The 23,931-nt window shown below is 46.8% G+C and overlaps 1 protein-coding gene across 2 annotated transcripts in view; it reads left to right on the top strand.

Annotated features, from left to right (window-relative positions):
- The window catches only part of LOC137305738 (myosin phosphatase Rho-interacting protein-like), a 242,455-nt gene extending 226,611 nt beyond the window's left edge, over positions 1-15,844 (top strand). For both annotated transcript variants that reach the window (XM_067974676.1, XM_067974675.1), the window contains exons 31-33: positions 6,324-6,410; positions 6,550-6,713; positions 11,859-15,844. In XM_067974676.1, the coding sequence (XP_067830777.1) occupies positions 6,324-6,410; positions 6,550-6,711 (249 nt within the window). In that variant the 3' untranslated portion in view covers positions 6,712-6,713; positions 11,859-15,844. The remainder of the gene's footprint in view (positions 1-6,323; positions 6,411-6,549; positions 6,714-11,858) is intronic.
- Positions 15,845-23,931: the final 8,087 nt, after the last annotated feature.

Below are 23,931 nucleotides of genomic sequence, written 5' to 3'. Positions count from 1 at the left end.
GTTTCTCCTCATCTCAGTTTTGAAAGAGCAGCCCCTTATTCTAAGATTATGCCCCCTAGTTCTAGTTTCACCCATCTTTGGGAACATCCTTACCGCATCCACCCGATCAAGACCCTTCACAATCTTATATGTTTCAATAAGATCGCCTCTCATTCTTCTGAACTCCAATGAGTAGAGTCCCAATCTACTCAACCTCTCCTCATATGTCCGCCCCCTCATCCCCGGGATTAACCGAGTGAACCTTTTTTGTACTGCCTCGAGAGCAAGTATGTCTTTTCTTAAGTATGGAGACCAAAACTGTATGCAGTATTCCAGGTGCGGTCTCACCTAAGCAGTACTTTCCAGTTTCTCGCCATTAAGATAATAACTTGCTCTCTGATTTTTCCTGCCAAAGTGCATAACCTCACATTTTCCAACATTGTATTGCATCTGCCAAATCTCCGCCCACTCACCCAGCCTGTCTATAACCCCTTGTAGGTTTTTCATGAGATGCTAAACCGAGTCCCTGTCAGCCCTCTCATGTGGACGTAAAAGATCCCATGGCAATATTTCGAAGAAGAGCAGGGGAGTTCTCCCCGGTGTCCTGGCCAATATTTATCCCTCAACCAACATCACTAAAAACAGATTATCTGGTCATTATCACATTGCTGTTTGTGGGATCTTGCTGTGCGCAATTTGCCATGTTTCCTACATTACAACAGTGACTATACTTCAAAAGTACTTCATTGGCTGTAAAGCGCTTTGGGAAGTGAGGTTGTAAAAGGCCTTCTATAAATGCAAGTCTTTCTTATAATTAGTTCCCTTTATTTCTGCAAGTTCTTTTGAGTATTTCTGCTTAAACTGACAGGGGTTACAGACTCCAGCAGTAAGTAAGGGTTAAAAACACAGTGGTGATGAGCAGATGACTGATGCCCCCTGGGCCGAAGAGCCATTGTCACCCCTGTGGAGGTGCCAGGCAGAGCTGCGCCAATCCATCTTATAAACGTGCACCACAGTCACCTCCCGCTGGATCGCAAAGCCTCACTCACACTGCAAAAACATTGCAAGAAGACATATTTATATTGTAGTGTATCTCCTCCCTCAGAGACAAAGGCAATCGGATAAATACTTGAAGGGGAAAAATGTACAGGGCTATGGGGAAAGGGCAGGGGAGTGGGACTAATTGGATAGCTCTTTCAAAGAGCCAGCACAGGCACGATGGGCAGAATGGCCTTCTTCTGTGCTGTATTATTCTATGATTCGATGATCTTACAGCTCCATGCAATGAAGTACAGTAATTGTTATGTCAGCAAGCATGGTTGCCATTTTGGCACAGCAAGATCCCACAAACAACAATGAGATGAACGGCTGGTGAATCTGTTCTTTTTGGTGGCTTGGTGAAGGGAGCCCCAGAACACCAGAGAGCTCCCTGCTCTTCAGATAGTGCCATGGGATCTTTGGAGCAGGTGACGGGCCTCAGTAACAAATGAAGTCCACCCAGTTTCAAGTTACAAGAATTTTTGAATTGAATGTTGATTTTGATTTGATTTGATTTGAATTAGTAACTGGGCCGAGACTGTTTTAAAATGGAGGCTGTGTGGGGGTTGCCAACTCTGGTCGGACATATTCCTGGAGGTGTCATCACGTGACCTCCTGCCGCCAACTGCCCCACCCCCACGCTCTTGCCATTGGTTGCCCCCCACATCCATCCTCACGATGCCCCGCCTTCCCACGGCCAATTGGAAAGCGAGCAGACTCTTCATTACCTAATTGGATGTTCTTGACTGTCAGTCAAACAGTCTATTCCCCCCCCCCCCCAGCTCAAATATTTTGATAACTAATAAACAGAAGTGTTCAAAACCCTTCTTTTTAAATGCCCCTATGATTTCTCTCGCTAGTTGCTCGCAGCAGTGTCCTGGAGAATAGCCTTCAATTCCTGGAGACTCCAGGGCAGTCCTGGAGGGTTGGGAACCCTAAGCTCAGTGGCTGCTGCTGTATCTGTTACGAATTCCCTTGTCTTGATGTAAGGGCCTGAGTGGCAGGTAATCCGCTCCCACCTGTCCTGGGTGGACTTTGATATTCAAAAGAGGGACTTTGTTTCTGTCTTGGTCCCAGATCAAAATCGGTTGCATTGGTTCCTCGGCATTTCCGTAGGGGACCGAGATATTAAGTGTTTGAAGGTGCAAAAAGCCACCCAGGGGTTCGGAATGTTTTAACAGTCTATACTTACAGTTTATTGCGTTTTTTCATTATTCCAGACCTTGAAATGCTAAATACAGAAATGGTGCAACCTCAATTTGGTGTCTTTGAAAGAGGCAGGTCGTTAATGTAATGGCGTCACTGAACGCACTGAGTTAGGCTTTATAATCCACATTACCCTGCTGAGGGGCGACTCCATTCAGGCCGAATTATTAAAGGACTAAGAGACTCAGAATCCTTTGCTACTTTGTCTCACAAATAAAGGACCAGTGATGATTAAGGACTCTTATTTTTATCTGCTAATTTATTCTTGCTTCAATAAAAAAAAAATTACGTCTTGGAATAAATTCTGATCAGTCGTTTTAATGTGAGCACTTACTCACCAGGGGTTGGAGAGATCAGGAGTGACGTCCCCTCCTATCTCTGGTGTTAGGGGAGATAGTTCACACAGAGGGTCAACTTCCAGTTCGTAGGGACTGCAGGCTTATCGATGGAAGGTGGTTTTTACAACGGTAATGGGACGTAGTCCAAACTCTTATAGTCTCATCCAAAGACAGAAAGTTCTGGCAACTCAGCACTGCCCCAAGTCTGCAGTGGTGCTCACGTAGAATTACACAGTATTTACAGCACAGAAACAGGCCATTCGGCCCAACTAGTCTATGCCGGTGTTTATGCTCCACATGAGCCTCCTCCCACTTTGCTTCATCTCACCCTAACAATGATGTGGAGATGCCGGTGATGGACTGGGGTTGACAATTGTAAACAATTTTACAACACCAAGTTATAGTCCAACAAATTTATTATAAGAATAAATTTAAAATAAATTTGTTGGACTATAACTTGGTGTTGTAAAATTGTTTACAATTGTCACCCTAACAAGGTCAATTGAAAATTTCAAAACTGAGATTGATAGATTTTTGTTAGGCAAGGGTATTAAGGGTTACAGAACCAAGGCGGGTAGATGGAGTTAAGATCCAGATAGCCCATGATCTAATTGAATGGCGGAACAGGCTCGAGGGGCTGAATGGCCGACTCCTGTTCCTATAAACATATCCTATTTTCTCCCTCGTGTTTATCTAGCTTCCCCTTAAATGTATCTACACTATTCGCCTCAACTACTCCTTGTAGCGAGTTCCACATTCTCACCACTCTCTGGGTAAAGAAGTTTCTCCTGAATTCCCTATTGGATTTATTAGTGACTAATTATATTTACGATCCCTTAAACCCAAAATCCTTTACAAGAGGCACAAGAGCTTTCTGTTGAGCCAAGCTGATTTGTGGATGATGTCACAAAGTGCAAGAGTGATCAAGACAAGCACCTGTACCAGAAACCCAGGGACAAATCGGAGATGATCCCTTTAATGATTAGTCGATTGTGCTGAAACAGCTTCTCTCACCTTCAGGCTCAGTAAGTTTTCTCGATTAGCGCCTTTTGTTAATGACAGGACCCGCGCTGATAATTCAGCTCGTTCCTGCTGCCAGACTTGTAACTCCTTCCCCAGTGTGACTCTCACTCCCTCCCTGTGGGAAGTATCTGAGTCTGTGCTCAGTACCTAGCGCAAATGGGAAAGGAAATGCAGAACGAAATGGGGTCAAGGTTGAGAATTAACTTCGGGATTCAGACGAGGGTTCACATACTCTTAAAGATTTGCTCTTTCAGCTCATTTCAGCCCAGCTTGTAACTCCCTCCCAGGTATCTGTTATTCTATATATAAACCCCCTGAACCCCTCGATTAGATTCCAGCCTGTAACTCACTCCCGGGTTTCTGTTATTCTATTTATAAACCCCTCGATTAGATTCCAGCCTGTAACTCACTCTCGGGTATCTGTTATTCTATATATAAACCCCCCGAACCCCTCGATTAGATTCCAGCCTGTAACTCACTCCCAGATATCTGTTATTATATGTATAATCTACCCGAACCCCTCGATTAGATGCCAGCCTGTAACTCACTCCAGGGTATCTGTTATCCTATATATAAACCACCTGAACCCCTTGATTAGATTCCAGCCTGTAACTCATTTTCAGGTATGCCTATATTGTGGAATCTCATTATCCTGACCATAAAATCATTGCTATTACAGCACAAATGGAGGGAGGCCATTCAGCCCACTGTGCCGGTTCTAGCTCTTCAACTGGAGCTGTCTATCCCAATCCCATTTTCCTGCCCGCTCCCTGCATATAAAAGTTCAGAGTGTTTATGGCCACCACTGTGTCAGCCAATGAGTTGGAGGCAAGGGCGGGTCTTATTGCAGGACTCACAGCGAACAGTCTATTTACTCAGTAAACAGAGTCTTTTTAAAAAGAGTCTGTACGAACTACAGCAAACAGAACTCATGACCGAAACTACAGCAACGTCTCCCGATAAAAGCAGGGTGATTTCTCCAGCAAAATGCAGTGAGTGGAGGACAGTTACATAATACACATTATGTGCGTAAAATCAATCCCAGTCACTTCCAGCAGTGCGAGCTCCGGGCGGGATTGACGGGGGAATTACCCAATCATCTCCATTCTGGCCAGGAACAGTGGTGTCATTATATGCAGCCTATAAAAATTTAACATTTAACTCAAACCCATGACCTTTGATTAACTGCTAAGTCACTCGGAGAAGTCCAATGTGCTATCCGTTGTGTCACTAAATCACCTGTGGGATGCAAGATTCCTTCAGGACAGGGTTTCTACTATTCCCAGAGTCGGATATAGCGCTGCACATGGCTGGGTTTGTGCTTTAATTTGGGTGTAAGAGGAAAACCTTCTTAGCGAGCACTATGGGTCGGGTCTCACTCCTGGACTAGACGGACACTCCAGTGTAGTACTGAGGGAGCTCTATGCACTGTCAGAGGTCTGAAGCTATTCCTGTCTAAAGACCACCTGAACCGCTCGATTAGATGGTGGTCCCAATCGAGTAATTAGAACCGATTCTAAAGTAACTCATTCACTCAACAACAATAACTTGCATTTATATAGCACCTTTAACCTGGTAAAAGGTCCCAAGGTGCTTCACAGGAGTGTTAACAGACTTAATTTGACGCCGAGCCCAAGTACTGTTTTACTATACACCATCTGAACCTTTCGATTAGATTCTAACCAGTCAGCTGTGAGGAGGACACAAAGGGATATAGGCAGGTTAAGTGAGTGGGCAAGAAGGTGGCAGATGGAGTATAATGTGGGGAAATGTGAAATTATCCACTTTGGTGGGAAGAATAGAAAAGCAGAATATTTTTTAAAAGGTGAGAGATTAAGAAATGTTGGTAGTCAGAGGGATTTGGGTGTCCTTGTATATGAACTGCAGAAAGTTACCATTGGAGGTACAGCAAGCAATTAGGAAGGAAAATGGTATGTTGGCCTTTATTGTAATGGGGTTGGAGTACAAGAGTAAGGAAGTCTTGCTGCAATTGTACAGGGCTCTGGTGAGACCTCACCTGGAGTACTATGTACAGTTTTGGTCTCCTTACCTAAGGAAGGATATACTTGCCTTAGAGGCGATGCAACAAAGGTTCACTAGATTGATTCCTGGGATGAGAGGGTTGTCTTATGAGGAGGGATTGAGTAGAATGGGTCTATATTCTCTGGAGTTCAGAAGAATGAGAGGTGATCTCATTGAAACATATAAAATTCTTAGAGGGCTTGACAGGGTAGATGCTGAGAGGCTGTTTCCCTTGGCTGGAGAGTCTAGAACTAGGGGACATAGTCTCAGGATAAGGTGTCGGACATTTAGGACTGAGATGAAGAAAAGTTTCTTCACTCAGAGGGTTGTGAATCTTTGGAATTCTCTACCCCAGAGGCATGTGGATGCTCAGTCGTTGAGTATATTCAAGACTGAGATCGATCGATTTTGGACACTAAGGGAATCAAGGGATATGGGGATCGGGCGGGAAAGTGGAGTTGAGGTAGAAGATCAGCCATGATCTTATTGAATGGCGGAGCAGGCTCGAGGGACTCCTATTTCTTATGTTCTTAACTTACTCCTGGGTATCCGTATTATTCTATATATAAACCCCTCAATTAGATTCCAGTCATTGATTCATTGTTGGACGCCCTCTACAAGAAATTCCAATCTGGCCATTTTTTTTCAAGGAAGTGCCTCGTTATTCCAGGTTTGTGGCTGAACTGTGAACTCACAGCACTCTGTGCTTTCCCCCAGGTCTTACTACGGGTCAAGGAGAATGAAGTGCAGAACCTTCGGAAGGAGACTCTGTGCCTACGGGACGAGCTACAGTCCATGCAATGGGTGAGTGGTGCTCACGCTGAATGTTCACACCCCATTAGACCAATTTTCGGAGAGGGCCCTACTGCACTGCTGGCTCCTCTCTGCAGTTTTCCTGTGTCTGTATTGATCGTTATTATTTTGCAACGGATTTCTTTTGCAGGATAAGAAATACGCGACGGACAGGTACAATGATATTTACACAGAGTTAAGCGTCATGAAGGTCAGAACGGAGCGAGAACTCTTCCAAGTTAAAGAACAGTTGAAACTGGCAATGGCCGCACTGGAGGAGAAAGAGTCTTTGCAGAACAGCATTGCAAAATGAAGGTGGGTCCTGCTCCTGAATGACCTGAGGCCTGGTTACAATGGCCAAGGACCTACGTTGGCTCCCGGTCCGGCAATGCCTCGATTTTAAAATTCTCATCCTTCTTTTCAAATCCCTCCTAGCCCTCCTTATCTCTGTAACCTCCTCCAGCCCTCTCAGGTCTCTGCGCTCCTCCAATTCTGGCCTCTTGCGCATCCCCAATTTTCATCGCTCCACCAATGGCGGCCGTGCCTTCAGCTGCCGAGGTCCTAAGGTCTGGAATTTGCTCCTTAAACCTCTCCGCCTCTTTCTCCTCTTTAAAGACACTCCTTAAAACCTACCTCTTTGACCAAGCTTTTGGTCACCTGTCCTAATATCTCCTTACGTGGCTCGGTGTCAAATTTTGTTTGCTGCTGTGAAGCGCCTTGGAAAGTTTTACTACGTTAAAGGCACTATATAAATGCAGGTTGTTGTTGTTGTGCCCACAGTTGGCAATCTGACTGGGCCATTGGAATTGAAAGTGAAGGGAGTGAGATTTTTTATTTTTATTCGTTCATGGGATGTGGGCGTCGCTGGCGAGGCCGGCATTTATTGCCCATCCCTAATTGCCCTTGAGAAGGTGGTGGTGAGCCGCCTTCTTGAACCGCTGCAGTCCGTGTGGTGAAGGTTCTCCCACAGTGCTGTTAGGAAGGGAGTTCCAGGATTTAGACCCAGCAACGATGAAGGAACGGCGATATATTTGCAAGTCAGGATGGTGTGTGACTTGGAGGGGAACGTGCAGGTGGTGGTGTTCCCATGTGCCTGCTGCCCTTGTCCTTCTAGGTGGTAAAGGTCGCGGGTTTGGGAGGTGCTGTCGAAGAAGCCTTGGCGAGTTGCTGCAGTGCATCCTGTGGATGGTACACACTGCAGCCACAGTGCGCCGGTGGTGAAGGGAGTGAATGTTTAGGGTGGTGGATGGGGTGCCAATCAAGCAGGCTGCTTTGTCCTGGATGGTGTCGAGCTTCTTGAGTATTGTTGGAGCTGCACTCATCCAGGCAAGTGGAGAGTATTCCATCACACTCCTGACTTGTGCCTTGTAGATGGTGGAAACGCTTTGGCGAGTCAGGAGGTGAGTCACTCGCCGCAGAATACCCAGCCTCTGACCTGCTCTCGTAGCCACAGTATTTATGTGGCTGGTCCAGTTAAGTTTCTGGTCAATGGTGACCCCCAGGATGTTGATGGTGGGGGATTCGACGATGGTAATGCCGTTGAATTTCATGGGGAGGTGGTTAGATTCTCTCTTGTTGGAGATGGTCATTGCCTGGCACCTGTTGGCGCGAATGTTACTTGCCACTTATCAGCCCAAGCCTGGATGTTGTCCAGGTCTTGCTGCATGTGGGCACGGACTGCTTCATTATCTGCGGAGTTGCGAATGGAACTGAACACTTTGTAATCATCAACGAACATCCCCATTTCTGACCTTATGATGGAGGGAAGGTCATTGATGAAGCAGCTGAAGATGGTTGGGCCTAGGACACTGCCCTGAGGAACTCCTGCAGCAATATCCTGGGGCTGAGATGATTGGCCTCCAACAACCACTACTATCTTCCTTTGTGATTCCTGTGGAGTTTTCCCCCTGATTCCCATTGACTTCAGTTTTACTTGGGCTCCTTGGTGCCACACTCGGTGAAATGCTGCCTTGATGTCAAGGGCAGTCACTCTCACCTCACCTCTGGAACTCAGCTCTTTTGTCCATGTTTGGACCAAGGCTGTAATGAGGTCTGGAGCCGAGTGGTCCTGGCGGAACCCAAACTGAGCATCGGTGAGCAGGTTATTGGTGAGTAAGTGCCGCTTGATAGCACTGTCGACGACACCTTCCATCACTTTGCTGACTCGGTTAAATGTGATCGGAAACTCAAGCTCTTTAACCGAATCGGAGCTGTCACCGTCGGCCCAGAACTGCATCTAGGAACTGGAGGAGACCATTCAGCCCCTCGATCCTGTTCCACCACTCAATTAAATCATGGCTGATCCGCACCTCAACCTCATTTTCCTGCCTTTGCTCCATATCACCTGATGCCCTTGCCCAACAAAAATCTATCGACCTCAGTCTTGAAAGCTCCAATTGTGCCCCTGCGTCCACAACCTTTTGGGGGAGAGAAGCATGAGCCCCTTCTTCCCTCTTTACAGATGCGGACCAACTTTCCGGGTCTTTCCAGCATGTTCTGTTTTTCCAGCATTTGCGGTTCTTTTTGAAGTCCGATGACCCCCTTTGCCCCACCATTAAGAATCTTTGTGACGGGAGACATTTATATGTTTCCAGAGATGTCCGAGTGAAATTTGGGATTTCCCCCCTTCCCTGCCAACCTTCTTCTCTATTGACTCCCCACTGCTGAAGATGCTGCCCCAGGGCTGCACTACCTCGCTGGATGCTCGTCACATGCGTGAGCCTAGACATCAGTGTCAACAAGCTATTTGGCCACAGGAGGCACAACGACAGAGTCCAATCCTGCCCTCACCCATTGTCCAGGCACAACTTCCCAGCGGAGGTCACTGGATAGATTTTTGATTGATTTTTTTCCTCCCTGGGGTCACTGAGGGAGAAAAGGTGGAAGTCGGCCGGGAGGGCGGGATAGGCCCTGCACCGGGAGAGTATCAATTTAAAGCTGAAAAATTAACCTTTGGCCCGGTAGTATTTTCCAATTCTCCCCTCAATTGAAGTTGCCCGTGCGGCGTCCTGAAAAGGGGATTGGGCCGGATTGGTCACATGGTGCAATTGATTGACAGGGAGAGGGGCGGGGCCAGGATAAAGGGCACTGGCAAAGGGCATCAGCAGTGAGCAGTGATGGAAAAATAGGGAATGTGAGGGGGGAATTAGGGGCTGTGAGCAGAATCTCGGAATGTGAGGGGGGAAAATGGGGAGTGTGAGGGGGAAATGGGAAATGTGAGGGGAAAATGGGGAATGTGAGGGGGGGGAATGGGAAATGTGAGGGGGAAAATGGGGAATGTGAGGGGGGGAAATGGGAAATGTGAGGGGGGAAATGGGAAATGTGAGGGGGGAAAATGGGGAATGTGAGGGGGAAATGGGGAATGTGAGGGGGAAATGGGGAATGTGAGGGGGGGAAATGGGGAATGTGAGGGGGAAATGTGAGGGGGGGAAATGGGGAATGTGAGGGAGAAAATGGGGAATGTGAGGGGGGAAAATGGGGATTGTGAGGGGAAAATGGGGATTGTGAGGGGAAAATGGGGAATGTGAGGGGGGAAATAGGGAATGTGAGAATCACGGGGAATGTGAGGGGAAAGGGATTTGGAACAATGGAAGGTTCTCTGTAGAGGAAAAAAGTTAGGCAGTAATCAAAGTACTGCTCAGGGAATGCTGTAATTCATCTCATTGAAATCATTGTATTTTACAAAACAAAAAGACTGAAATATTTTATTCGGCCCTTGCTGATACCGAGACACTCAAATAAGGTAAATTGCACCAACTTCTGCAAACAGTGGGGAAATGTCATGTGATCAAATCTCCAGGAATACAGCCAAGCAGAGTTGGCAACCCAGAGATCAACAAACTCAGCATGGATTGGGGACCGAGCCTGGATCTTTCTCCTCTCTCTGGCTCAGCAGGTCACTGGACAATTCAATGACCCACTGAGCCATTGGGAAAGAACTAAATTGTTTCAGGTTAAACATGAGTTTAATATTTTTCTATTTTTTAAATTGTTCATTGAGTTTTTTTTGCGAAAATTAAACTCTGTATACATGACTTCCACTAATTTAGCTAAGCCCCGTAATTCGATTTGCCTTTCTTACTTGGTTTAAGAGTTTTAATGAATATCTGTCTGAGAGAGGCCTATCTTTCTAAGGAAGCCCAAGGATAGTCTGCTGCAGCCAATGAGAGCGCTGTTGCTGGGCAGAACATCTTAGTATGCTGCCCCCTCTAGTGGCAGATCTTATATTTAAAAGCAAGACTTCATCTGATTGGGATGTGCTCCGAGCACAGATCCTGAAGTTGCGCCATTGTTCCGGCAGACTCCCATCGTAAATCTGGTGTAAGTCCACCGCAACAGCTTCGAACTCGGCCAGGACTTGGATACGCCTGGTCTGATGATACGTTCCAATCCCCGCATAAGTGGGGCCCAACTGTGGGGAGATCTGGACCCTCGAAGGTCAAGGGGCAAACCAATTGTCATTAGCACCATAATCCCTGCGCCCCACCGCCTCGCCCACCACCGCCCCGGCTCAGACCATCCAATTACCAGAAGCAATCCTAGGGTCTTCGTTGCGCCCCAAACCACCGAGAGGCTGCTTGTGAAAGCCCCTCTCTCCCCGACCCCACGAACTTAAGCAGGATCGATGGCGGAGTTCCCCAGTAGGTGCACTCCTGCCAGGACCCTGCCCGGTTGGATTTTCTACGCCATGGCGTTCAAGGCCAGAGTGAACGAAGAAGTGAGCGGCGGAAGGGCTTGTGCAGCCTCGGCCAGGCAGAGAGGTCCTCCTGGCCGTCTGGAACCTCGCAGTGGGGCCTGCTGCCAGGTTTCCAGTTTGAGGGAGCGCTGCTTTTCCTCTGTGTGGTGATGGTGCACTATTATCCTATCCAGATAGGGTAGGCACCTTTTGCCAAAGTCCGCAACTAAACGGAGTGGGCTTCGTCCCTGGATTCTGGCCTTATATTTGCGGATGAAAATTCGCTGAATACCTTAATAACTAAAAGCATTCCCGCGTTGTGAGAAGTAGAAGGAAAAAAAGAGATTTTTTTCAAATTTACTTTTCTGGGGCATTTAGATAAGTTGTCCCCTTTGCTTCATTCTTCAGGCCTACAAGTTTTGCCACCTAATATTGGGTCCCTGTGCATCGTGAGAGTGGGGGAGACGGCCCGTACCCTATTAGAACGTGGCTCCAGTAACACTCCAAAGTAAGGAAGTCCCAGCGCAAGCTGGTCCGGGCTTCAAGGATCTCCAGCTCTTGGAAGCCGTGTGTGGCCTTCTGCAATAGTTTGGACAACCCATGCAACGCTTGGCCCAAGATTACTTGATGCTGCCGCTGGGTTTAAATCGGAAAAATATACCCTAGCAGTCGGGCCTATCACATTGCTGAGCGCAGATCGAGGACGATTGGAGAATGTTCTAATATTTTTTTTTTAAAGGGTGGAGGGAAAGTCATCTTTTGTTTTCATTTGTCTTCCCTCACAGGCCTCCCCTCCGCTGCAGAGGAAGAGAAGTTATAGACCCAAAGTTCCAGCCTTCACAACAGATCCAAGGTGGTGGAATTCCCTGTGGATGAGGACTTGCTCCGTGCCTTTTTCCTTTCCCTTTTTCTTTTAATAACTTCTCCCAACGTGGATCACTGCTGTGAAAATAAAGCTGAATATATATATATGTATACACACAGGTTATCAATTGTAAGACCGTGCTGCCTTTTGAACCCTGACCCCATCCCCTCAGAACACCTTGGCCTAGGCGTTGCCGTAGTTACGTTGTGCTGCTGCTGGGCTTTCGACTTGCAAGGAGCTCACTCTTCTGATGCACACTGGGAAGCCACTCCCCTCCACCTCCCCCCCCCATCGTACTGAAGAGCGCACATTGCACTGCTCGGCACTGTGGGGCACTGGGGGATAGGGGTTGCCAACTCTGGTTGGATGTATTCCTGGAGGTTTCATCACATCCAACTGTCCCGCCCCCCCACACTCCCGCCATTGGTCGTCCAACACGTCCGTCCTCGCTGCGCCCCGCCTTCCCACGGCCAATCGGAAAGCGAGCAGACTCTTCATTACCCGAATAGATGGTTCTCGACTGTCAGCCAAAACAGCCTTTTCTTTCCTACCTCCAGCATTTTTGTAACTAATAAACAAAAGTGTTGAAAGAATTTTTTTTTTTAAATGCCCCTGTGATTTTTCTCCCGGGCTTCCTCCCAGCAGTGCCCTGGAGATTCATTTTCAATTCCTGGAGACTCCAGGGCAATCCTGGAGGGTTGGCAACCCCTAGCTGGGGAGCAGCTCGATGTAACAGGACATTCAGCGGTCCCTTCACTGAGTTTCTGTAAACATTGTGTTTAAGCAAACAAAAAACATTTTTTAAAGTTTTTTTTTAAAAAACGTTTCTTCTTATTGTTAAATGCTGTGTGAAGTACTGGTTGGATGGAGGGTGATCCAAGACTGTGACACAATGGATGGGTTTTTTGATAATTGCTTATGTGTTTTTTATATACTTGCCCCGTTACGATATTATGTCACAGCCTAGAAGCTCCCTCAGACCCAGCAGTTAGACTATGTACAGGAATATAGGAACTGGAGGCCATTCAGCCCTTTGAGCCTGTTCCGGCATTCAATTAGATCATGGCTGATCTGTATCTTAACTCCATCTACACACCTTGATTCCATAACCTTTAATATCCTTGCCTCTCAGGAAATAGAACGTAAGAGTTAAGGAATGTGGAGTATCTGCCATGGTGGGGTTTGAAGATGGTAGTTAAAAGTCACATGACAGGAAGGACAGTGAGAAGTTCCTTTTAACTTTACCTCTCCAGTTTTCTCGCCTCACTCCTGGTGCCTCTGTCGAGGGACAGCCCTATGGGTTCCGTCCATCACCTAGTGCCTTATCTAAGTGGCCTAGACAGGAGCGCTGACTGGTTATTTACCATGGGGCCACAGCAGCCAAATCCGATTCTGTCCTTCCCGATATCCACACCCAGGTATTTCTACTGAGTCTCCGCAGGTTGTAGCCAGAATCTATAATGGAAATCTCCGCTAGATGCTAATGGAATTTTGATACCAGGAGGTTATAGGCTGTACTTTAATAAATATTTTTAGTCTTGTAAGTAGAGGAGGTTTGATAGGAGTGGGAACAGTGGAAGACTCCATAACGCACGAGTGACAAAGTCTCAAGGGGGCAGTGAGGGTCCTATCCAGTTATTTTTTGGTAAGCCAGATGTCTTAACGTGTGCAGACACCCATCACCATGATTAAGAGTCTCCTGCCCAAGCTACAGTGAAATCCATGCACTTAGGGAATCTGTTTGCTCAATACGATCTCCTTGGATGGACTACCCCCCTTTCCCCCATTTACCCAAGTCTAGAGAGCCTAGGCATATATTGGCAAGAGCCAAGTCTTCGGAATCTTCAACTGCCGAAATTTAATCAGCCAAAACAGCTCAGTTCACCAGCAGGTAGCCTTTGCACTGCTTGTCCAGCAAGACCATCCCCACCTTTTAGGCATTGGCTTGCAGGGTTACCTGGGCAGAATCGCAGCCTCCAGCCATTAATGAATCAGACTGGCTGGTCGATCATCAGCAGTGCCCTGGGTCATTGGGAGCCTGCCCAGCTCCCTTACTGGACTTCCAAATCTGCCGCAGCTCAATTCCAATCTTCCATTGCTGGGCATGTCATCTTGGAAGCCAACAGACCCAGTTACCCCCCCACACAGCCCCCACCCTCTTCCAACTCCACAAAGAGAATAGTCACTAAAAGAATGAAAGAGCTTGCATTTATATAGGGCCTTTTAGGATGCACTTTGCAGCCAATGAAGTACTTTTGAAGTGTAATGTAGGGATCTAGTAGATCATGAGACAATTGGTAAGTGGGGGTTTGAGTCCCGCTAGGACACCGTGTGCCAGAGGTGGTGTGGTGAGCAACACAACGTACCTTAAAATGGGTGAATGCATTGCCACCATCTTCCTGATCAGACAATGGGACAAACACCATGTGCTCGTGGTACTTTCACCAGCTGGAGATACGGATCATCGGCAGCAACTGCTTGATCTCAGCAACCCAACCACGGCAGGTACTGAACCCAACGGAGTCCTACTCAGGACAATCAGCAATAAGTGGGAGTGAGGAAAGGGTCTGTGCCCATTTTTCATGACCCTATCATTCAGGACATAATTAGGGTCATTTTCACCCATCACCCCCTGTGCTCGCTGACCCTCATTGGCTCCCGGTCTGGCAACACTTCGATTTTAAAATTCTCATCCTTGTGTTCAAATTTTCTTCACCTTGGCAGCAAGCCTGTTCTCCCCTCAGAATATTAATAGGGAATCTCTCCACTTACATTTTTCTCTTTCCCTTTTTTAGAGGTTTATTCCACTGTTACCATGCCATTGATACCTCCAGATTTGATTATTCCAATGATCTCCTGGCTGGCCTCCCATCTTCCACCTTCCATAAACTTCAGCTCATCCAAAACTCTGCTGCCCGTATCCTAACTCACACCAAGCCTCATTCACCCATCTCCCCCTGTGCTCGCTGACCTACTTTGGCTCCTGGTCCGGGAACACCTCGATTTTAAAATTCTCATCCTTGTTTTCAAATCCCTCCATGGCCTCGCCCCTCCCTATCTCTGTAACCTCCTCCAGCCCTACAACCATCCGAGATCTCTGCGCTCCTCCAATTCTGGCCTCTTGTGCATCCCCAATCTCCATCACTCCGCCAATGGCGGCCGTGCCTTCAGCTGCCTAGGCCCTAAGCTCTGGAATTCCCTCCCTAGATCTCTCCTCCTCTCTCCTTTAAGACGCTCCTTAAATCCTACCTCTTCCTGTCCTAATATCTCCTTACGTGGCTTGGTGTCAAATTTGGTTTGATTACCCTCCTGTGAAGCCCCTTGGGATGTTTTACTATGTTAAAGGCACTATATAAATGTAAGTTTTTGTTGTTGGCCATCTTTGATAACCTACTCCCAGGCCTCTGTGTCTGCCACTCTTCAACCCATTGTAACGTGAGCAGCCTGGGGCTGACTCCTTCTACCTGCTCTGCCTAAACGGAAGTGCCTAGTCTCTGTTCTCTGCCATGCCATGGTAGGGTAGCAGCAATGTGTGGGTGTGAGAATCCTGCACAAACATGCCACCATACGGCCAGGGTATCGGAGGCTCCACACTACAACCTGCCTGTCTCCTTTATAAACGTGCTCCAACTAAGTCAGCACATTTCTCTATCAGTTGGCAGCCTGCAGCATCGAACAAACGATCCCACTGTTCCCTGTTGTGTACGCTGTTCATGCCACAGGTTAAAAATCAACACATAAGCCAGTTTAAAAAGTTACAGCAATGTGGGTGAGAAGAGTGAAACACTGAAGGCAGCTGATAATGTATCGAGGAACCTACTGTGTGGTATGACGTTATTGCAATATCCTAGAGTATTTTCATTGTAGACTAGAATTTAAAATAAATTTGTTAAATACAAGTGAAAACTCATGTGTCGAACAATTTGTGCCTCAATAACTCTTTCGATGTGAAACTGAGGCATTGAGTTGCCTGGAAAGTAAAAGAAATGACTGAGTGTTTCACTGGGGTCGAAGACGGCCCTTTCCAGTTTCTCGTGTGTTGAGGTCACAGCTTAAAGCTAATCTTAATCGGGACCAATGGTTTCCCACCGCAAATCTGCTGAATTTCTGTGCTTAATTTACAATTACGTGTAAAATGCTGGTCTCTGTGCGATTAAGAAGTCACTTGCCCCATCATAATTCCATTGATCACTCACAGAAACTCCTGGGCGGGGCTCGGATGTGGGGCAGCTGGGGTTAAGCCTCATCGTTGAAACAAAGAGGGGGCTGTACACTTCATGAAACCTTGTTATATCTGAGCTTGGAGTGCTTGAGACAGACTTAGGGTGGGAGCGACATTAAAAGTAGTAAAATCTTTCATTTCATATTATTCCGATATCCCATGTTGAGCACAAAAATTCACCATCGGTAATTTTTATTTAACAAGACTTTTGTTAAAAGCATTTTATAGGCATAAATTGGTCTCATGTTTTACAAAGTTCTGCAACTTCATACTGTATGAGCCCGTCTGGATCGCGGATATAGTGTGCACTTAGCTACGTCTCAGCTATGTGACACCTCAGTTCAGAAAGACTGAGCCATACAGACAAGAAGATGCCAAGTTTGTTTCCTGATCTGTGCTGAATTAGCTAATCTTAGCTGGGAGACAGTAAGGGGATTCTATGTTGGAGGCGTAGTCATGTGTGGAATATGAAAGGACTCAGCTTGATGGATTGAATGACCTTTTCGCATTCCAAGTTTTATGTTCTTACAACTGAATCAACCTGTATTCCTGTCCCTCAACCTCACTGGGAATTGCCCATGTGTGGATATCAGGTGAGGATAGGTTCAGGCTTGACTGGGAAACCGCTTGTGGTCAAAGAGTCTGCCCACACTCATTGCCTAGGCTCACATACCTAGGAGATCCAAGGGTGAAAGGTGCCCGTGGAACTGAACATCAGATGTCAATGCTTTCAACAGAGGAGGAGGGGAGAAAATTGGGGGAAAAGGTCACCCAATTTACTGAGGACTTCTTGATCACAGTGAGCGAGGAGGGGAGGATTAGGATGAGTATCTTCCCTCTATTTCCCCTTCATGGGTCATCAGGAAGGAAGCCAAAAATAACAAATGAAGCTTCGCTGCTTCCAGTGCCTAAAGGTGGCTGGAATGGTCATTTCCAATCTCAAATCGAGCCCAAACTGAGTCAAAGAGGGTTGGTGGACAATATGTACAAACATTCTTGACCCAGGAGCTATAGAACCAATGGCCCTCCATCATGATCAGGAACTGTGGAACATCCAGTGTTCCACATTGCACTGCTCTCGTAGGAACATAGGAATTGCTAGAGGACAAAAGACCAAGGTCCATCTAGTTCACCTTCTACCATCCTGGCAGTCGCAGGATTCAATGTTAAAGGGGTTATTGACTAATTAATTTCTATCAATGAGTCTACAACAGACTATGACATGAGGAAAACCCCAGTGGTGGAGAGCTTTGGGAACCTTAGACCCACAGACAACTTTTTCCTCCCAAGCCTGTTACGCTCACCACACGTCCTGTCTCAAATTACTCATATACCGTATCCCAAAATTTTCTGGCAGAAATCCATCTAATCTGAACAACTGAGTGTCGAAACAGCTTTGCGTCCTGAAAATGATTGCCTCCCAATGCTAACAGGAGTGTGGATGGCAAGACTGGCACAAAAGACAGATAAAAAGAATAAAAAATCTCTAGGAACAATCCACTACCCGCTAGAGTGAGACTGCACAGCTTCATTGGTCCCTTTACGGGCGTCCGAGGTTGAGTGTCACGTCAGGTCCATAAATCTACGACGTTAACTTTCAGCCCTAAATGGCCGCGGCGGGATTAGTTCGTAATAATGTCGTAAATCCAGCAATTTCATGGTCGCCTGTAAGTTCAATTGGAAGCCTCACAGCGAGACGGGGCGTTAATCGGCTTTGGCGAGGCTAACAGTGGAGGCCAAATTGGCCGAGAATCGGAACTCATGGTGTATCTCTGTTACTCCACAAATTGCTGGATCTTTTTGCAAATTAATAATGGCAAGAGCCGTTAATGCGTCATTATAATCCCAGCAATTTCAGGCCTAATATTTCTGACACCATCCCTCTGGCTACTCTGTGTTTGCCACAAGCCCCCTCGACCGCCTCCCCGCACCCCCCAACCCAACCATAGCTGCTGCTGCTCCAGTGCTTAAAGAAAGACTTGCATTTATATAGCGCCTTTCACGACCTCAAGACATCCCAAAGCGCTTTACAGCCAATGAAGTACTTTTGAAGTGTGGTCATTGTTGTAATGCAGGAAACGCGGCAGCCAATTTGCGCACAGCAAGATCCCACAAACAGCAATGAGATAATGGGCAGATAATCTGTTTTAGCGATGTTGGTTGAGGGTTAAATATTGGCCCAGGACTCTCCTTTGAAATAGTGCCATGGGATCTTTTACGTCCAACTGAAAGGGCAGACGGGGCCTTGGTTTAACGTCTCATCCGAAAGACGGCACCTCCGATAGTGCAGCACTCCCTCAGCACTGCGCTGGAGTATGGGCCTCGATTTTGTGCTCAGGTCTCTGTCGTCGGGCTTGAACCCATGACCTTCTGACTCAGAGGTGGGCGTGCCACCCACTGAGCCACAGCTGACACCATTTTGCGTCATAGTGGACTTCACTTAAACAAATAGAGGCTGAATAAGACCGGCTTTGCGGGTAGAGGTTGCCAACTCTGGTTGAATGCATTCCTGGAAGGTTCATCACATGACCTCCTGCTGCCAACCGCCTTACCCAATCAAAGAGCCTCGTTTCTCCATCGCCAATACTTTTATAACTAAGAAACAAAAGAAAATGATAAAAAAAAACACAATTTTTTTAATGCCCCTGTGATTTTTCTCCAGTGTTAGAACATAAGAACATAAGAAATAGGAGCAGGAGTAGGCCAATCGGCCCCTCGAGCCTGCTCCGCCATTCAATAAGATCATGGCTGATCTGATCCGAACCTCAAATCTAAATTCATGTCCAATTTCCTGCCCGCTCCCCGTAACCCCTAATTCCCTTTACTTCTAGGAAACTGTCTATTTCTGTTTTAAATTTATTTAATGATGTAGCTTCCTGGGGCAGCAAATTCCACAGACCTACTACCCTCTGAGTGAAGAAGTTTCTCCTCATCTCAGTTTTGAAAGAGCAGCCCCTTATTCTAGTTTCACCCATCCTTGGGAACATCCTTACCGCATCCACCCGATCAAGCCCCTTCACAATCTTATATGTTTCAATAAGATCGCCTCTCATTCTTCTGAACTCCAATGAGTAGAGTCCCAATCTACTCAACCTCTCCTCATATGTCCACCCCTGCTCATAACACTGCCCAGGAAATTAATCTTTAATTCCTGGAGACTCCAGGGTAGGGTTGCCAACTCTGGTTGGATAGATCCCTGGAGGTGTCATCACATGACCTCTCGCCTCTAACTGCCCCGCCCCCACGCTCCTGCCATTGGTCACCCAACATGTCCATCCTCATGGAGCCCCACCTTCCCACACCAATTGGAAAGCGAATGGACTCTTTCTTACTCGGTTGGATGATTCTTAACTGTCAGTCAAACAGCCTTTTTTCCCACGTCCGATATTTTTATAACTTGTAAACAAAAGCGTTCAAAGCAAATTTTTAAAAAACACAATTCTTTTTAACGCCCCTATGATTTTTCTCCTGGGTTTTGCTCGCAGCAGTGTCCTGGAGATTAATTTTTAATTCCTGGAGACTCCAGGGCAATCCTGGAGGGTTGGTAACCCTGGTGAGGAGCCCGCGAAAATTGACACGAATAAAAGACGAGATGTATCCAGAAGTATCAGATGCTGTCAGGGGCAGGTTTTAATTTAAAAGTCTGTAGATTGCAGGAGGAAGGAAGCACTGAGAGCAGCTAAGAGATGTAACGTTTTGAGAGCCTGGTCGAGAGAGAGTGAGAAGACAATGGAACTCCGCGAGGATTCAGGGAGGAACAAGACTGCGCAGGGCGAAGGGTTTAGAGTGTAGAATAAACAAGGGAGGAACCATTAGAGGAGCAATGATTACTGTCACATTGATAAAATGCAGACACAAAGGTGGCGTTGAAGAGAGAGGTCAGAGGCTTCAGGTGGGTGAAGGATTACCTAGTATAAAACTATTTACTTTATGAATTCCAAGTCCAGATGCGATTGTTCAAAATGCTAAATTTGGGTCTTTTTTCCCTCTGATTTGAGATATTTTAAGGAGGGAATAAATATTGCATTTGTCAAGGTGAGGAACGTGAATATAACATAGTCACTAATAAATCCAATAAAGAATTCAGGAGAAACTTCTTTATAGCAAGATAGGAACAGGAGTGGGCCATTAAGCCCCTCGAGCCTGTTCCGCCATTCAATGAGATCTTGGCTGATCTGTGACCTAACTCCATATACCCGTCTTAGCGACGAGGTGAGACTGACTGCCCTTGACATCAAGGCAGCATTTGATCGAGTGTAGCACCAAGGAGTCCTAGTAAAATTGAAGTCAATGGGAATCAGGGGGGAAATTCTCAAGTGGCTGGAGTCATACCTAGCACAAAGGAAGATGGTAGTGGTTGTTGGAGACCAATCATCTCAGCCCCAGGGCATTGCTGCAGGAGTTCCTCAGGGAAGTGTCCTAAGCCCAAACATCTTCAGCTGCTTCATCGATGACCTTCCCTCCATCATAAGGTCAGAAATAGTTGATGATCGCACAGTGTTCAGTTCCATTCGCAACCTTTCAGATAATGAAGCAGTCTGTGCCCGCACGCAGCAAGACCTGGACAACATCCAGGCTTGGGCTGATAAGTGGTAAGTAACATTCATACCAGACAAGTGCCAGGCAATGACCATCTTCAACAAGAGAGTGTCTAACCACCTCCCATTGACATTCAACGGCATTACCATTGCCGAATCCCCCACCATCAACATCCTGGGGGTCACCATTGACCAGAAACTTAACTGGACCAGCCATATAAATACTGTGGCTACAAGAGCAGGTCAGAGGCTGGGTATTCTGCGGCAAGTGACTCACCTCCTGACTCCCCAAAGCCTTTCCACCATCTACAAGGCACAAGTCAGGAGTGTGATGGAATACTCTCCACTTGCCTGGATGAGTGCAGCTCCAACAACTCTCAAGAAGCTCGACACCATCCAGGACAAAGCAGTCCACTTGATTGGCACCCCATCCACCACCCTAAACATTCACTCCCTTCACCACCGGCACACCGTGGCTGCAGTGTGTACCATCCACAGGATGCACTGCAGCAACTCACCAAGGCTTCTTCGACAGCACCTCCCAAACCCGCGACCTCTACCACCTAGAAGGACAAGGGCAGCAGGCCCATGGGAACAACACCACTTGCACGTTCCCCTCCAAGTCACACACCATCCCGACTTGGAAATATATCGCCGTTCCTTCATTGTCGCTGGGTCAAAATTCTGGAACTCCCTACCTAACAGCACTGTGGGAGAACCTTCACCACACGGACTGCAGCGGTTCAAGAAGGCGGCTCACCACCACCTTCTCAAGGGCAATTAGGGATGGGCAATAAATGCCGGCCTTGCCAGTGACGCCAACATCCCATGAATGAATAAAAAAGCCCCATATCCCTTAATACCTTTGGTTAACAAAAATCTATCAATCTCAGATTTAAAATTATCAATTGAGCTAGCATCAACTGCGGAAGAGAGTTCCAAATTTCTCCCACCCTTTGTGTGTAGAAGTGTTTCCTAACTTCACTCCTGAAAGTCCTGGCTCTAATTTTTAGGTTATGTCCCCTAGTCCTAGACTCCCCAACCAGCAGAAATAGTTTCTCTCTATCTACCCTATCAGTTCCCCTTAATATCTTGAAAACTTCAATCAAATCACCCCTTAATCTTCTAAATTCCAGGGAATACAACCCTAGTTTGTGTAATCTCTCCTCGTAATTTAACCCTTGGAGTCTAGGTATCATTCTAGTAAATCTACGCTGCACTCCCTCCAAGGCCAATATATCATTCCTAAGGTGCGGTGCCCAGAACTGAACACAGTACTCCAGGTGTGGTCTAACCAGGGCTTTGTATAGCTGCAGCATAACTTCTACCCCCTTGTATTCTAGTCCTCTAGATATATTACCCAGAGAGTGGTTGGAATGTGGAACTCGCTATCACAAGGAATGGTTGAGGTGAAAAGCTTAGGTGCATTTAATAGGAAGCTAGATAAGTTAATGAGGGAGAAAGGAATAGAAAGATATGTTGATAGGGTGAGATGAAATAGAGTGGGCAGAGGCTCGTGTGGAGCCTAAACACCGGCATAGACCAGTTGGACCTGTTTCTCTGCTGTAAATTCTATGTAATATCAGTGATGGAAAATATTCCATCTTCAACTGTGTAACCAGTACCAGCCTCAAGCACTTGCAGGTCAGGTGAAGGGCAAAGTTCCCTCTTACCTTCTTCGTCAACCCCAACCTCAGTGTGTTCTCTGCTGGACGAGTGTGGCATTTCCATTTTCCACATCAGTGAATGGCTTCACTAATTTAGCACCAATCGCGGTTGAATTAGGGGCTGCTTTCTGCTGTAGACTCATCCCTGCTAAGAACCGGGCTCCCCTGCCCCAGGTTCAGGGCCCTTCAGGTCTTTAACGTGCAACAAAGAGAGGCGATTTTCATTCCATCAGACGAGGCTGGATTCGTTCCCAGGTCTCAGAGGAGCCTGAATGTTTTAATTTACAGCAGTACCAACTCCCTCTCCTTCCTTCGAGTGCAGACCTCTCTCGCTTTCTCAGATTTAAGAGTCAGAAGGCCATAATTTGCAGCCGATTACAACAACAACAACTCGCATTTGTATAGTGCCCTTAATGTAATAGAATGTCCCAAGGCACTTCACAGGAACGTAATCAAACAAAATTTGACAGGTATTTTAACACGAGTATTGCAGGTTATATGGATGCTCAGTCTAATTGATGTACTGCAACAACTAATAAAATCCCATCCATGATTCTGCTTTCTATCTCGGCCATTTGAACCGTTGCCATTTCTATTCCAAGTATTGGCAGCCTTGAGGACATTCCTTTTGCCTGTCATGATTTGGCTCTGTTGCTCTGCTCACTGTGTTTCCCCTCTCCCTTCTTGTCTAGCTGCCAAAGCCTGCTTTCATAGCACCTGCCTCTGGCTCCGACTCATTCCCGATGGATTCCGACTGGAATTTGGTCCTTCTTCCTTGCTCATGATCACTACTCCTGTCTCTTGTGACATTCAAAGCCCACCTGGCCAATTCGCGTAATCTCTCGTTCCATCGATTTTTCACATCATTTTTCTTTCAGATGCTTATTCTCCCTCTGAGATAGTTTAATTGTAAACAATTTTACAACACCAAGTTATAGTCCAGCAATTTTATTTTAAATTCACAAGCTTTCGGAGACTTCCTCCTTCCTCAGGTAAATGTTCAGGATCTCCTTGAAGCCTACGCATTTATACATATAGAACAATACATGGTGTTTACAGACTGCCCCTGCAACTGCCCGTTGCCAAGGCAATCACCGTGTTCAGACAGAGAGGTGTCACCTGCAGAACCCCCGAATACACATTCAACAAAAAAACAAACAGGGAAAAAAAACAGAGAAGAAAAACAGAGAGAGGCAGAAACATCCGGAAGGCAGAGAGAGCCAGCAAATGACCCATTATATTAAAAACAGATAACATTTGTTCGCTGGTGGGGTAACGTGTAGCGTGACATGAACCCAAGATCCCGGTTGAGGCCGTCCTCATGGGTGCGGAACTTGGCTATCAATTTCTGCTCGACGATTTTGCGTTGTCGTGTGTCTCGAAGGCCGCCTTGGAGTACGCTTACCCGAAGGTCGGTGGATGAATGTCCATGACTGCTGAAGTGTTCCCCGACTGGGAGGGAACCCTCCTGTTTGGCGATTGTTGCGCGGTGTCCGTTCATCCGTTGTCGCAGCGTCTGCATGGTCTCGCCAATGTACCATGCTCTGGGGCATCCTTTCCTGCAAC

Source organism: Heptranchias perlo, chromosome 40, assembly GCF_035084215.1.
Source record: "Heptranchias perlo isolate sHepPer1 chromosome 40, sHepPer1.hap1, whole genome shotgun sequence".
NCBI classification, from domain to species: Eukaryota; Metazoa; Chordata; class Chondrichthyes; order Hexanchiformes; family Hexanchidae; genus Heptranchias; species Heptranchias perlo.
The sequence above is the reverse complement of the archived record's forward strand: the minus strand, read 5'-3'. Positions and strand labels throughout refer to the sequence as shown.